Source organism: Rhinichthys klamathensis, unplaced genomic scaffold, assembly GCF_029890125.1.
Source record: "Rhinichthys klamathensis goyatoka isolate OS25496 unplaced genomic scaffold, OSU_Roscu_1.1 h1tg000123l_1, whole genome shotgun sequence".
Classification (NCBI taxonomy): Eukaryota; Metazoa; Chordata; class Actinopteri; order Cypriniformes; family Leuciscidae; genus Rhinichthys; species Rhinichthys klamathensis.
Window position 1 is genome coordinate 9,950,793 of NW_026606660.1, and position 15,124 is coordinate 9,965,916.

The 15,124-nt window shown below is 38.1% G+C and overlaps 1 protein-coding gene across 2 annotated transcripts in view; it reads right to left on the reverse strand.

The window, feature by feature from the left end:
* Nucleotides 1-15,124, reverse strand: part of snap25b (synaptosome associated protein 25b) — a 54,995-nt gene that overhangs the window by 17,452 nt on the left and 22,419 nt on the right. For both annotated transcript variants that reach the window (XM_056256157.1, XM_056256156.1), the window contains exons 2-4: nt 6,009-6,138; nt 2,451-2,492; nt 426-474 (exon numbers count right to left, since the gene is read on the reverse strand). In XM_056256157.1, the coding sequence (XP_056112132.1) occupies nt 426-474; nt 2,451-2,492; nt 6,009-6,080 (163 nt within the window). In that variant the 5' untranslated portion in view covers nt 6,081-6,138. The remainder of the gene's footprint in view (nt 1-425; nt 475-2,450; nt 2,493-6,008; nt 6,139-15,124) is intronic.

The window sequence follows — 15,124 nt, forward strand, 5'->3', positions numbered from 1 at the left end:
CATTGATAAATAAATGATTGCTTTATTTTTCATTAAAATGCCTATGCTGTTTGTGGAATTGAGTGTGTTTGCCTAATTATCCTAAAATGGCAATGAGTGTTAACTGGAAAGTCTTCCACCCCAGGGATTGTACACAGATATATTTCATCTGGTGAAGAGGAGAGCGGTTTGTCATTACCAGCAACATCGATCGTTTAATTTACCTCTTTCATTACTCTCAAAGCTTCACTTTTGACAAGACGGCCTGATGTTATTGATCATATGTTTAAATCGTCATTATGCATATTTCTTTAATCTGCAAAATAGCTCATCTGGAAAAGCATTGTGCGTAACCTCTAGACAGTTACGTTTAAAATAAGCAAATAAAAATGACTTACTGCACAACCTTATTATGATTCCACAATGTGTTTTTCGCCGTAACTTACCTCCCTGCTCATCCAGCATAACCAAAGTTCTGATACCAGCATCCTTACTCTAATCCACCAAGAATGGCAAAGCAAGAAAAAAGAGGAAATAACAAACAAATGAGAGAAGCAGGTGAAGATTACATTCACACATATTCAGGTCAGATATAAGATGATAAAAGAACAGCAGGGAATAAAAGAGTCTCGGCAGAGGACAGAGAGTAGCATCTTTATGGCTTTATCACAACTATTGAAATTCTTCACAAGCGCTTTTTTTTTTATTGGGCAGGATATTAAAAGAAGGCAACGAGGTGGCAGACAGTACAGAGCTAAAATTAGTTCCGAATTGTAAACAGAGCACTGGATTGAACTCGAAAGGTACGAGAGGATGTGTGTGCAATATGACGAGTTCTCTGAGGCACACGCTGTTCTATTGACCCAAATAAAACAGCTGATTATCTTATTCCGAATCCCACAACACCTCATTATTTTAACTAGATTATCAAGCAGTGCAGCGGTTATAGCAGCAAGTATACCTAAAGGGAATCTCTTTACATGCAATTGAAACATTTTTACTTCATTTAGTCAAAAATCCCCACCCACTCATCTGGTCTGACAACTCGTTTTATAGTAATAATAACAGGTATGTGCATTTACTCAGCATTTAATCAAAGTGACATGTGGCATAATGGAAACTGGAAGCACCTAATATGAAATCAGATGCAAGTACCTGATGGACGCATTATATTTGTTCAGCACTGGTGAACTTTGAAGTACATTAGCAACCCAAGTATGCAATTTTCTTCCAACAACGGCTAAATGGAGCGGGGGAATGATTTGTTCACAAATTTGGATAACCAATTTCAAGATTTAATTGACTACATCTGGTACATCTGGTTTTTAATAACCATCAATATACAGACCAAATATATTACATACACTAGCATTCAGCTATAGGATCAAATTTTTTTATTCTTTTATTCAGCAGGGATGCATTAAATTGATCGAAAAATACAATAAAATCTTTGTAAACACATTGTTGCAAAAAATCTATTTCAAATAATTGTTATTTCTATTCAACAAAAGAACTGAAAAAAACTGTTTTCAACATTGATAATATTAATAACTGTTTCTTGAAGAGCAAATCAGCATATTATAATGATTTCTGAAGGATCAAATGAAATTCATCATAGGAATATATATATATATATTTGAATATTAATATACAAAACATATATTTTACATTTGTTTTAATGTTTAAAATGTTTTTACGTTATTATAATATTTCACAATATTACTGTTTTAATGTATTTCTGATCATATAAATGCAGCATTGTTGAAAATAACAGACTTTATATATATATAATAATTATATATAAGACATAATTTTACATAATTTGTCCATTATAAAATACCCAGAAAACCTTGTGAAAATAAATAACAGCAAAAACAGATGGAGGCCAAATGCAACTTGCAGCCTGATCTTTGTATAATTTCTGCATACATTTTGTACATTGTTTTGTCATTATTTTGCGCAGTCTGGTATATTTTGTCTTCGCATTTGGCCTCTAAATAAAGTATCTTCTACTATTATGTGTGCGAGCTCCACTCTTTGTTGAACTTTAAAAAAATAAATAAAATAAACCATATGATTTATATATTTTCTATCACATTAAAACTAAAATCTTTATAATGCCAAACCAACCACAATCTTTTCTGAACAGTGTCTCATCTCCACATGTGGGGTCAGGGGTTTTTGATCCCTATTAGACACTAGAAAGACTCATTTTCTCTCCTGTGTCTCGACACTGCCCTATCAGTAACATATAGATGGAGTTTCTCTGAAATCATTATTGATTTTTATCACAGAGCGGAAATTTGGTGCTATTTCACTGTCTCGATTTCTGACCTTCAGAGGCCATGAAAACAAGCAGCGAAACAACCTCTTTGTAAAAACAGCTTTTCATATACAGCCAAACTGAGTTCGAATATGTGATCACTGTGTATAATTTCCAGTTTATTGCTATCACTCAGTTAATATCTTACCTCTTCGACCAGCTGCAGCATGCGGCGAGTACTCTCCAAAGACTGTAGAAAGAAAAACATACTTATTATTACTTACAATAACCTCAACAGTTAATACGACCCTGCTTGTTGCATGGGTTTTCATATTGTTATTTGAATGCGATGTGTTGAGGCACCACAGTTACAGTTACAAGGCCATAATGTTCATTATGTCAGTTCCGACAGCATGTTACTAATGGCTGCCAAGTTCAGACTGAGCTGAATGTACAGCCATTTCTGTTCCCCCCTCCCTTCCTTCCTGTTCCTTCAAAGAAAGCTCAAGATAGTATTATCCACTCATGAATATTTAAAGCTCTCCCATTCCAGTCCAGTGTATATATCTGAGCTGAAGAAATATGACTGCGCAGCGCCACAGGACGCTCAATAGCAGGCTATAGGATTAAAGATCATTATTGTGATCTCTATTTTCCTTTTTAAGAGCTATCATTAAGCGTCACACCATATATCATATGGAACCATACACCACCTAGTCATTGTGAGGCCTTGAAGGTGAAGTGTGTAATTTCTTGTTCATACTGTTTCCTATGCTATTTTAATGTATCCAAACTATTCAAAGACACACACAATACTCAAATATATACATCAAACTGACTGTTTGACAAATGTAACATCATTGCAAGAACAAAATGCATGCAAAATTGGATATACAGGAGTAGTAAAAAATGTCAGAAATTTACGTTAACTCACAGAACAGCATTTACTGTGAACGGAGCTGCTCTGAGACGTGAATCATGAGCTGCTTGTGTGAACACAGTGCACTTTGCTCTGAAACCCGGCACAACAAACTAAGCTATACACCTAGGCTATTTAAATAAATCATAGCCTTTTTCCGTGTGATAAGTGCACTAAGCTGTATCGCAAATTCGTTTTCTGTTCAATTGACAGATGCTTTAATAATAATAATAATAATTCGTTACATTTATATAGTGCTTTTTCTGGGACCTCAAAGCGCTTCACATATGGAAGGGTGAATCTCCTCAACCACCACCAATGTGCAGCATCCACCTGGATGATGCGACGGCAGCCATATTGCGCCAGAACGCCCACCACACACCAGCTTACTGGTGGAGAGGAGACAGAGTGATGAAGCCAATTAGTATATATGGGGATGATTAGGAGGCCATGATGGACAGAGGCCAAGGGGCAAATTTGGCCAGGATGCCGGGGTTACACCCCTACTCTTTTGAAAGACATCCTGGGATTTTTAATGACCACGGAGAGTCAAGACCTCGGTTTAACGTCTCATCCGAAGCGAATCCGATATAACAATAGATGGTGGTAATGCACAATTTTAGTTTGCGATCTAGTCAGGGAAGACACTGCGCTTCTTTAATACATTGCAGGTTCGTCAAAACACAAAACGGAATTTAGCTTTTGGTGCAAGAACCTCGCTACTTGCTGGAAAAAATAGTTTGCTACCGACGAAGCAACTGAGATACAGTTAAGCTAGTGATGGGGACGAGACCGCCTATGCCGAGTGCGAGTCAAGACCGAGTCTTTGAAGGGTCGAGACCGAGTCCATTGGTTTTCAAATACAGTTGAGTCCGAGTCAAGACCGAGTCTTTGAAGGGTCGAGTCCGAGTCGAGACCGAGTCCATTGGTTTTCAAATACAGTCGAGTCCGAGTCAAGACCGAGTCTTTGAAGGGTCGAGTCCGAGTCGAGACCGAGTCCATTGGTTTTCAAATACAGTCGAGTCCGAGTCAAGACCGAGTCTTTGAAGGGTCGAGTCCGAGTCGAGACCGAGTCCGTTGTTTTTCAAATACAGTCCAGTCCGAGTCAAGACCGAGTCTTTGAGGAAGCAAGTCCGAGTCGAGATTTTGTCTCGACGTCAATTTTGATATTCATGATTTAATATCACCCCAGTTAATAATCAACAGTTAGGCCTACAGACTAAGCTAGATTGGGAATTGTTTAGAGGAGCAGTCTTAACTAGTGATGGGGACGAGACCGCCTATGCCGAGTCCGAGTCAAGGCCGAGTCTTTGAAGGGTCGAGTCCGAGTCGAGACCGAGTCTTTGAAGGAACAAGTCCGAGACGAGTCCGAGAAAGCAGAAATCCGAGACCGGACTCGAGTACTACATCACTAAGTTAAGCTACTGAAAAATGTAGTTGAGTTAGCGTCACTACTTGTAATTAGCTATTTCCCAACACTGTCAATGTTAAACTGTCAATGTTGTTCCCCAACAATGTTAGTGTTAAAATAAAAATATATATATTATTTTTGGATTGATTGAGATAAAAAGTGCTTTTCTTAAAGGAATAGGCCTAGTTTACATGCAAGTTTGTTCCAAACCTATATGACTTTCTTCTGTGGAACACAGAAAAAGATCATTTGAAGAAAAAAGTCTATACAATGAAAGTTAATGGGGTTAATAGAGTTGTCAAAAGTACCGTCTTCGGTACCAAGTCGGTACTGGAATTTAAAAAATGTGACTATACCAGCATTTCCCTCTAACATTTAGAACGCTGTTGAACGATTCTTAAACACCTCTGATTGGCCATTGTGTTGACGTGCTCAACATATATGTCTATGATTGGCTACAATGATCAACGCTTCACAAACATGTTGTATTTGTTGAATTAAGCGCTTACACAGATACACACGGGAGCATTCGAAAGCGGCGTCTATCTGGCTATCAACCCTAATATATCCGGCGATAGACTGATCCGCTGATAGACGGTGCTTTCGAACGCTCCCATGTGTATGTAAGCGCTCAGTGAAGAGCGTCAAAGATGTCATATCATCGTAGCCAATCAGAGACATATGTTGAGCACGTCAAGACAATGGCCAATCAGAGGTGTTTAAGAATCTGTTCAACAGTGCTCAAAATGCTAGAGGGAAATGCTGGCATCGTCACATTGTTTAATTTTAGTACCGACTTGTTACCGAAGTCGTACTTTTTGACATCTCTAGTTGGGTACAATATATTCTTGAAAATATCTTCATCTGTTGCATACCGGTTTGCAACTTGTGAGTAAACGATTACAGAATTATTTTGTGTCAATGTAATCTATTAAAATATTCAAGGACCTATGTGCAGTGGCCATGTTAATAAAAATCCCATGCGCATTACAATTTGGATGACATGGTTAACCCTCCCACATGGAGTTGTGTGTCAAAGTTCTGATTGTTCAGCAGGAGGCCAGTGTGATTAAAGGTCTATCAAAGCCGGTGCAGAACCCCCACTGGGCAGGTGCTGTGAGGGAGGCCGTTTCTGTCTGAAACGAGTGCGGTAAGAACCTCTCGCTGATCACCACTGCTTCTGGTAACCAAGCAGCCTCCCCTGCTCCATGACAAATGGATGAGCAGTCTTAATATAGCCGCTTCTTTTTGCCCAAAACGGATTTATTAATTCATAGATGCTCTTTAGAGTGGTTCAGTCTTCCACTGAACGTCTGGAAGTCACGGTGTGTTCATTCTCCTTCACGCCGGGACGGGTCTATTTATATACAGATGCTGTCGTATTAAGGGTTTATTTTTAGACCTGCGTCGACCATGGAGTTTGAAGGTGTACTTACCTCATCGCCCAGCTGATCAGCTCTGGCCTGCATGTCCGTCAGCTCATTGCGCATGTCGGAATCGTCTGCCATGGCTGTGGAGGGATGAGGTACTCGCCTCTAATTGGGAAGTGTAGCTCTTACTTGAAGGCTGGAAAAGAGATGGAAAATGCTTTGTGTAAGCCTATGTCAACAAATACACACCAAAACGATTTACTCCAGATAGAACTGGTACAGCAGTGCACAAAAAAAGTTCAATAACATATTGCTGAATGAATAATCAGAATTTATAAGTGACTCACACAGAGCAATGAACATCTGCATTTTATTCCATTTATCTTTGAAGACAATGATGTGGCAGTCAATATATTCAGATTCATTCTCAGAAATCGACTCATCAATTCAAGAACTCAGGTTTCACAACGCTCACAAGAGAGAGAGAGAGAGAGAGATCCTGGAAAACGTGTAATGAGAATTACATTATGAATTCATTGTTACTACCAAAAATAGGCTACAGTCAACCCAGTCAGCCCAGTCAACAAAATCAAAACTGACCATATCAATTTTCTAAAAGCACATTCCTGATCATATTGTGCACAATTCATTGGTGAACGTTATTAAAAGAAAAAGAAAAAGATGTCTTTGTAATATTTAATCCAAATGTAACAACTTGCTCTGCCTATGAAACAACTTTCATTTTGGCTGATGTCACCAATATCCATCTAATCATTTTATGATGGATCAAATTAAGTACCATCCTACATAGTCTAAAAATACATCTGATCACAGATATGAAATGGGTCCTGAGTACCTTTTAATGTTGACTTGAAAGACAAATGCCCTATCTAGACTGACCACAGGGTCATTTTAAAGAGTGTTCGCAGAAAAATGATACAAATGTCACAAGCATCTATGTTAAGGGTCTTGAATGCTTTCATAAATGCCACAGTGTGTCTCATGTACCATGAGTACATTTGTGCTTTTCATTGAAACTCGAGCACACACTTATAAAGATGCTTTTATAATCTAGTTTAAATGTAGAAAAGCATTGGATACAAGTGTGTAATGTTGGCTACAGCATCATCTTGGCATCTTGGCATCCTGGCATCCTGGCACTGGCATGTTTCCCTTATATTCCTCATTTCCTGGCACGGAAGATGTTTGATCTGCCCACTGTTGATCATCACACGGACCAATCAAAGATTTTGTCAAGATCTACCACTCAAGTATAGATTGTATCTCTTTATCAAAAGGACAATTCGTATGTTTTTATGGAATATTGTGGTATCTATTATAAATCACATATCCGTGCACATCATAATTTTTTTTTTTAATTCATGTGCTCTTGTAATCTTTAATCAAAATAACTTCCCCTCCCTCTTGCAGCGACATCTCTTCTCTTCTCTGATGATGTGTTTACTGACGTGAGGGCGGGGCAACCTGTCACTCACATGAGATCAACCAATAGCAAACCACAAACAGCCAACCATCTAATCAATTCCAGATGGACAAAATCAAGTACCACCCTACATATTTTTTCTTGTTCGAGAAGCCGTTTCACTCGGATATTCATCACAATAAGGAAGACAAGACTATTCCAATTTCGGTTTCATACCAATATAGAGGCAATATATTACATTTCATTTATGCATTCAACACACATTTCTATCCAAAACCACTTATAATGCTTTAAAATGAGTCATTTCATGACATTGTTAGCATTGTGCCAGTTTAGCTACAGTAACAACAGTCAACACTTTTTTTTGTCCGCTTGGATGGTGCCAAGAATTCCATGCAATGTTACTTTAATCAAGTGTAAGTTGGCATCAAGTCATGTAAATATATTGCCAGAAATCTGCTGTAACTGCTGCCGGTCCTCTCTGTCATTAGGCATTCGTCCTGTGCCAACTGGAAAAGGCAGCAGACCTCTGATACTCCATCTTCTCCCTGGCTGCTCCATATATATGTCTCCGCTCCAGTGGTGAGAGGTCCAGAGAAATCATGAGTAATTAACTTACTCTCTTCTTTATTATAGGACAATTAGATTAACTAAAGAATCACATTCATACAGAGTGTCAAGCCGGAAGCCTGCTGATCTGCTGCTGATCTGTGGCCTCTTGCTTTTTATTATTCTGTTCTAATGTCTCTCTTTTGTTTTACAAATTAACTAGCTGAACTATCAACAGCCTTGTAATCAGGGGCGTTTCCTCTGAGGAGGCAAGGGAGGCAGTGCCTCCTCAATAAATTGGATGAGAAAAGAATCCATATTGCAAAAACGAAACAATGCAAATATTACAAAATGTGACATTACCAAGTGTATAAATCACTCGTTTTTCTAAAGTAACACTTTCCAGCAGTGACACCAACAGGTACAGTTACAGCGTGAGTCCGTGTCTCTCTTGCCTCCACTGAGCCCATTGAGTTTTAACAGACCCACAGGCGTAACTATCGGTAAGCAGGGTACGCGGTTGCTTACGGGCCCGGACCAATCAGGGGCCCGCGCGTGCTGGAAGATATTGATTGACAGCCGGGCCCCCAAACGCATTTTACTACTTTTAGTCTGATCGCATTTTACTTTATCGCAAATTTATTTGAATAAATAATGGCAACAACATAGTGTACTGATCATTAGATACAAGTATGAAAAGACCAATGATGGATTTTGGTGTAATTTGTTTCGAATTGGGACTGGGGAATCCCCGGGTTGGTAAGTGAACATGCGTATTGCGTGCAAAACAGTAAAAACGATGAACTTGAGACAGACAATATCGACAGGCTACTCCTGATTTTGTCAGTCATCTCATCTCTTATATGCTGTGTCTCTATGATCATATTAGGCGCTTTCCGACCAAGTAGTTACAGGAACTTAGTTATAGGAACTGTCCACTTCTAAACAGTTCTAAGAACTACTCTCCCCCAAACTCGGTTTTGCTGTTTGCGTTCGCACTGGCCAAGTGGCCATAGGAACTGGTAGGAGGGGTAAGGGAGTGACGCAAGCACGGCGGCGGCGGCGGCGCCACATACAACAACAACAAACCAGCATGGAGGAGGCTATCGGAATGTTCCTGTTCTGCCTTGCCGGGAGCTTAATAACGACTACGAACGGCGGCGTTTAAAGACTATGCTTGAGTTCTGTACAGAGAAACAAAGAAGACGAAGGCTCCAGCGTAATGTGATCTTAAGTAATATAATGGAAGAAGATAGAAGAGCAGAGCACAGGAGACAAACAAAACGACGGGTAAGTTTAGCAAGCATAGCAATTAGCTGGTTGAATGCGTTATGTTATGAGTTAGCATAGCATACATAGGCTAATTGCAACAGACAGTGAATAAAATGTGTTGACACTGGGCGTGACTTATAAGTTGAACCAATCAACGTAGACCTAGGGAAAGGGAACTAAAAAAGTCCTCGCTCTAGACTAGGTACTGAAAGAGTTATAGGAACTACGGTCTGAGGAACTAAAATATCCCCAACTTAGTCCGGTCGGAACACGCGAAAAAAAAGGTTATAGGAACGTTAGGTTCTAGGAACTGCAAAAGTCCCTCCGGTCGGAAAGCGGCTATTGTCCTATTCATGCTAGCCTACTCGTGGACATTGCGTCATCACGTGCTGTAGGGGGGCCCGCCTTGATAATCCTGCGGGCCCGGTGTTGACTCGTTACGCCACTGAACAGACCCCCTAAAGTGTGCAGTGGGTTTGGTGGGGGTTAATTGAGAATGAATGGAGGAAAGTCAATGCCTCCATCGTGCTAGGATTGAATATGATTGGTTATGATTCGATATTTTTAGTTCATACGATAAATCCCACCTCTTGTTTTCGAGCATGTTTGTAAATCGCTCAGAATGAACAAAATGATGGGATTAATGGGACGACTAATTAAAAAGTAAGTAAACGACTCACTTAGATATCACCACTTTATGTCATGACAAAATCAAACTTTAAATGGCCTGAAAACATGATGACTGTGGGTTTTTTTTTAGTGAGCAATCAATCAGCTTGGTGAAATTAACGATCTTTGTGTCTGTGATCAGTGTTTACAGAGCTTGATGACTGATGAAAATTAGTAGACTATTAAAAAGAACAGCTCAACATCAGTTCACAAATAAAATATATTGTTTAAATTGTTAAAGCCTTTAGTTATTATTTTGGAATAAATTAAAAAATCTAACTTGATGAGATTTATACTTTGTTTTAATGAATAGTTCATGTAAAAAGGGCTTATAGCGACCAGAGCACTATATCATTTTACTATTATGATTGTTAGTATCAAGAAAGATATAAAAAAAACATTTAAAAAAAAAACATAAACAAACAAAGGCTGCCCGGTTATGAATTTTCTGTCAGGGTGAAAATGACTGCAGCAGGTTTTATATTAATGTTATGATAACAATTCTCCCGTAAACAGGTTATACCCCTATGAAATCTTAAAATAGTCTTGATAATGAGTATTAAGATCTCTTGGGGAAAAAAAATCAGTATCATATACAGTATATGACTTGTATAAACGTTTATATATAAATGAATGGAGAGCCCCATTCCATCTAACATCTACTCACATAAGCATAGTAGAGGAACTCCATCCTTCATTAGGGCAGATTTATATTTATTCATTTGTATTTCATCAATATCTTGACTAAATTTCCAAGTTTCTTTTCACCTGTTTTTTTTAACGAACTTACAGGAGTTTGATCACGCACTACTGTGATAATGAAAGCTGAATGGCTTGAATGGTAACCTCTGACAATGACTGGTTTCGACAGAGTTTCATGACAGAACTAGATATTTTTTAAGCTGTCAGCCTCCTCTAACATTCATGCAACGATTAAAACCAAATTCCCTTTAGGCAAGTCATTTCACTCGGCGGCCATCTTTGAAACACTTCTCGGGCAGATTTTTTAGTCGTGCGAGTACAGGTTCTTTCTCTTTGAATGGGGAAACATCAAATTCTCCAAAAGCTGTTTACCAAGCGTACAAATAAATTTCATATTTGAAATCAAATCACTAATGAAATCTGACAACAACTGTCTCATACATTTTGTTACTTAATTCTCAAATCATGATTGAAAGAACCCCAGCATTTTTCAGGCTGGACCAGCCAAAGTGCATGTGCAGTCATAAGCGCATGTCTCAGGACACTGACTGTTTTTATAGCATCCGGAGCTTCTGCAGTGATGCGATGACTTTACCAATGGGCGCTTGACTCTTTAAAACTCTATCAGCTTCGTTTATGAGGCTCAGCCGCCTCCTCTGACGATACACTAGTGGAAATGAATACGCTTTTTCATTAGGCTACCTCCATGTTTTATACCTTTATGTTTTATAGCTGCTGTCCTTTTAAAATCCATATTTTATTAGTGCTATTATGCTATTTTGCTTGTGAACGACTCAATGTTATTGAGCGAATCTGTAGAGTGACTCATTCATAACACTCAGTCGCTCACCTTATGTTGTAATGATCACATAATTAATCAGCAAACAAATCTGAACAAATGTTTTTTGGTGAACCGAATCAAACTATTCAAAGTCACTGGAATTAATAAAAATCCCCACGACTAGGCTTTCCTGGGATGTGCGGTAGTTTGGTAATCAAGGATGTGCCAGGCCCTTCAATCAACTTTTGAATGCATCAGAATTGATTCTTTTTGGGATCGACTCCCAGATTTACTAAGATGTTCAAAGCATTATTAAAGTTTCAAGTACATAAAAACACATTTACTTTTAATAGTTCAGAATTTATATTAATCTGGACGAACTCAAAGGCATGTTCATTTTTGCATGCATGCTGCATGGCAAGAAAACAAATCTATAAAAGTGGAAATAGGTCAGTCTATATGGAGCACATATGGTATTAAGATTCCCACTCCCTGTGTCATCCTCAAAAGTTATTTTTCGTTCCAGTTCTTTCTATGGAAGCTGTTATAAAATAATCATTTGTGAGGAAACCTCAAACTGCCATGTCTCACACTTCCACAATCACACTGGAAATGTAACGCCTCAAAAAGTAATCGCCAAGACTCCTCAAGTGCCAATTACGTTCCGAAAGATCCACATCTTAAGGGGGAAAAATGAAATTTCTAAGCAAATCCTCAATTAATATGAGCTTACAACAGTCAATAAAGATATACTGACAGACTTTCATACATCTACAGTACATGAAAATGATGGCTCAGAAATGAATCTAAAAGCATCCAGAAGCCTAGAGCAAAGTTTGTCATTGTGATTTCATAATGTGTGAGGATGCTAAGGTCAAGCCCATGATGTACAGACTAGTTTCTATGCGGCAGAGGCTGAAATCTTCTGTCGGTAAGAGCAGTGGGTTCTGAACTATTTTTGCTTCATGAGATATTTAATGTTTCATGGCCATAAAACAGCATGGAGTGCAGCGCATGAAAAATGAATTACGCTTTTATTTTGTTCTTTTGCGAGTGCAGTGAACGGAGTCTGAAAATAATTGTTGGGATGTGGTTTGTGGATCCGTCACCATCTAACACAAAATAATTAAATATTTTTCAGATGTTGGAGCAAACACTCCCTATAGAGTGCCATGGTGTGTGCTTTTCTTTCTGTCGAACACCTCAGTTCAGTAAAATTTTATAGTCATTTGTGACCTATATCAGAAAATTTGTTGTCCATCCCTGTACTTCCTGGAGAGAACAACAGTACTTGCTGGTTATTTAAAGCACTCTTGTTAAACTTGACATTTACGACTAACAGTTAAATTTGAAGGTCACAGGTGACCTTGTCCAAACACATCATTGACATAGGCTGTGTTCAGTATCTCTGGCTGTTTCTGGATTATATAGTGTACTGCGCACAATATAATACCTGGATCACATACTACATCTCTTTCTTGACTTTTTATGCACTCGGATTATTGTCCTGGCAAGAACTGACATTTTTATACAAAACTGGATGAATATTGCAACATAACCATTTTTATTTTCCAGAATTTGACGTCACTTTCTGAATCATTCCTGCAACATGCTGAGTTTATGTGGCAACAAAGTAGCATAGCACTGTTTGAAACATTTATCACTGCTATGTTATTTCACAAATGCTTTTAAAGAATACCTACCGTTCAAAAGTTTACATTTAAAAAAAAAAAAAAAAATTGAAAGAAAATTATATTTTTATTGAGCAAGGATGCATTAAACTGATTAAAAGCGACAAGAAAGACATTTATATTGTAACAAAAGATGTCTTATTCAAATAAATGCTGTTCTGTCATAACAACTCTCTGAGTGTTTGACATGGTAATGTATTTGACAATGTTGATATGTTTGGCCTTGGCAGAATTGAGCAAGTACAGGAATTGCTACTGCCAATACACACAAGACACGCTGCTGCTTCTGTACAATATAGCGTACATGAAATACCCGTAGCAGATCTATACAGGTGGAGCTGGGGAAGGTGGAGGGTTTCTGAAAGCGCACTGCAACTGCTACAGCAAATGCTGACCAAGCATTTAAAGATTGAGCAGTGAGCTCATTGGCTACTGATACAGCAGGAACCAATCAGATGTGCCTTATAGAGAATGATGTGGTTGCAAGCAGATTGAGTTAAAGGATCAGTTCACTTTTAAAAAAACTTTTGCTGATAATTTACTCACCCCCATGTCATCCAAGATGTCCATGTCTTTCTTTCTTCAGTCGAAAAGAAATTAAGGTTTTTGATGAAAAGATTCCAGGATTTTTCTCCATATAATGCACTTTGCTGGGCACCAAACGGTTCAAGGTCCAAAAGACAGTTTCAGTGCAAACTGCAAACTGTTCAAATGGCTTTAAACGACACCAGACGATGAATAAGGGTCTTATCAAGCGAAACGATCGCTCATTTAAAAAAGAAATAACAAAGTTTAAGTTTTATAAGCTCAAATCCTCGCCTTGCTCTGTTCTGTGTGACTCTCCTGTTCGAACTCGTCCATCAAAATGAACGAATCTTTTTCAGAGTCAATTCGTTCATTTCGTTCGTTAAATGAACCAAATGACTCGAAAAAAGATTTGTTCATTTTGAGGAACGAGTTTGAACAGGAGAGTCACGAACGTGCATCACAGAACAGAGAAAGGCGAGCATTTGACATTATTAAACTTAAACTTTGTTATTTATTTTTGAAATGACCAATCGTTTCGCTTGATAAGACCCTTATTCATCGTCTGGTGTCGTTTAAAGCCCTTTGAACAGTTTGCAGTTTGCACTGAAACTGTCTTTTGGACCTTGAACCGTTTGCTGCCCTGCAAAGTGCATTATATGGAGAAAAATCCTGGAATGTTTTCATCAAAAACCTTAATTTCTTTTCGACTGAGGAAAAAGAAAGACAGGGTTCGTACAGACTCTGTCAAATGAAATTCCAGGACTTTCAAGGACTTTTCAAGCACTAATTTTTTGGATTTCAAGGACTTCAATCGGCACTTATCAAACAATATCTTGATTATTATTTTTACTTATTGATGTTTCAATTCAGAGAGGTGAATCCATTTACCAGCGCTGTCAGGCATGGGAAATCGCCTTAATCATTGAAAGGATATTGAAACTGATTTTTCCCCCCATTAATATATATGATTGACCTGAAGAATGAAAGTTGTATTATATACTTATCATATACTTAATATCATGCTCATAGCAATGAGAAATAGCTCTATATCTCAGACGGGCTGCAGCGTTGATTTAGCGTGAAACAATTGTATTTTTTCAACAACAACAAAAAAAAAATCACAATATTTTGAATTAGGGATGGACCGATACCACTTTTTGCAGAACGAGATACCGATACTGTAACCGATCCCTGAATTTTCACTGCATTTGTCATTTTTAAATGTATTAGTAATAATCATATTAGTTGGCTTAATTTGTTCATCAAATATATATTTCTTTCAATTATTTGCATGCTTAATTAAGCCTGCTAAAATGCATTGTATGAGCTTTTGTTACTGTACATTCTATTGCTCTATCATATTTTATATTTCATTGAATAGCACAGCACATATTTAGACTAGAGCAGCTCCAGAAATGTCAGTGCTGAGAATTGGGTCAGTGGTACAAATGTTTAGACACCAGTGAAATTATTTATTTCCAATTATTTATTTCCAAATCCAATTTTGATACTACAACAAAAACTGCCAGCCTAATTAATGTGAATT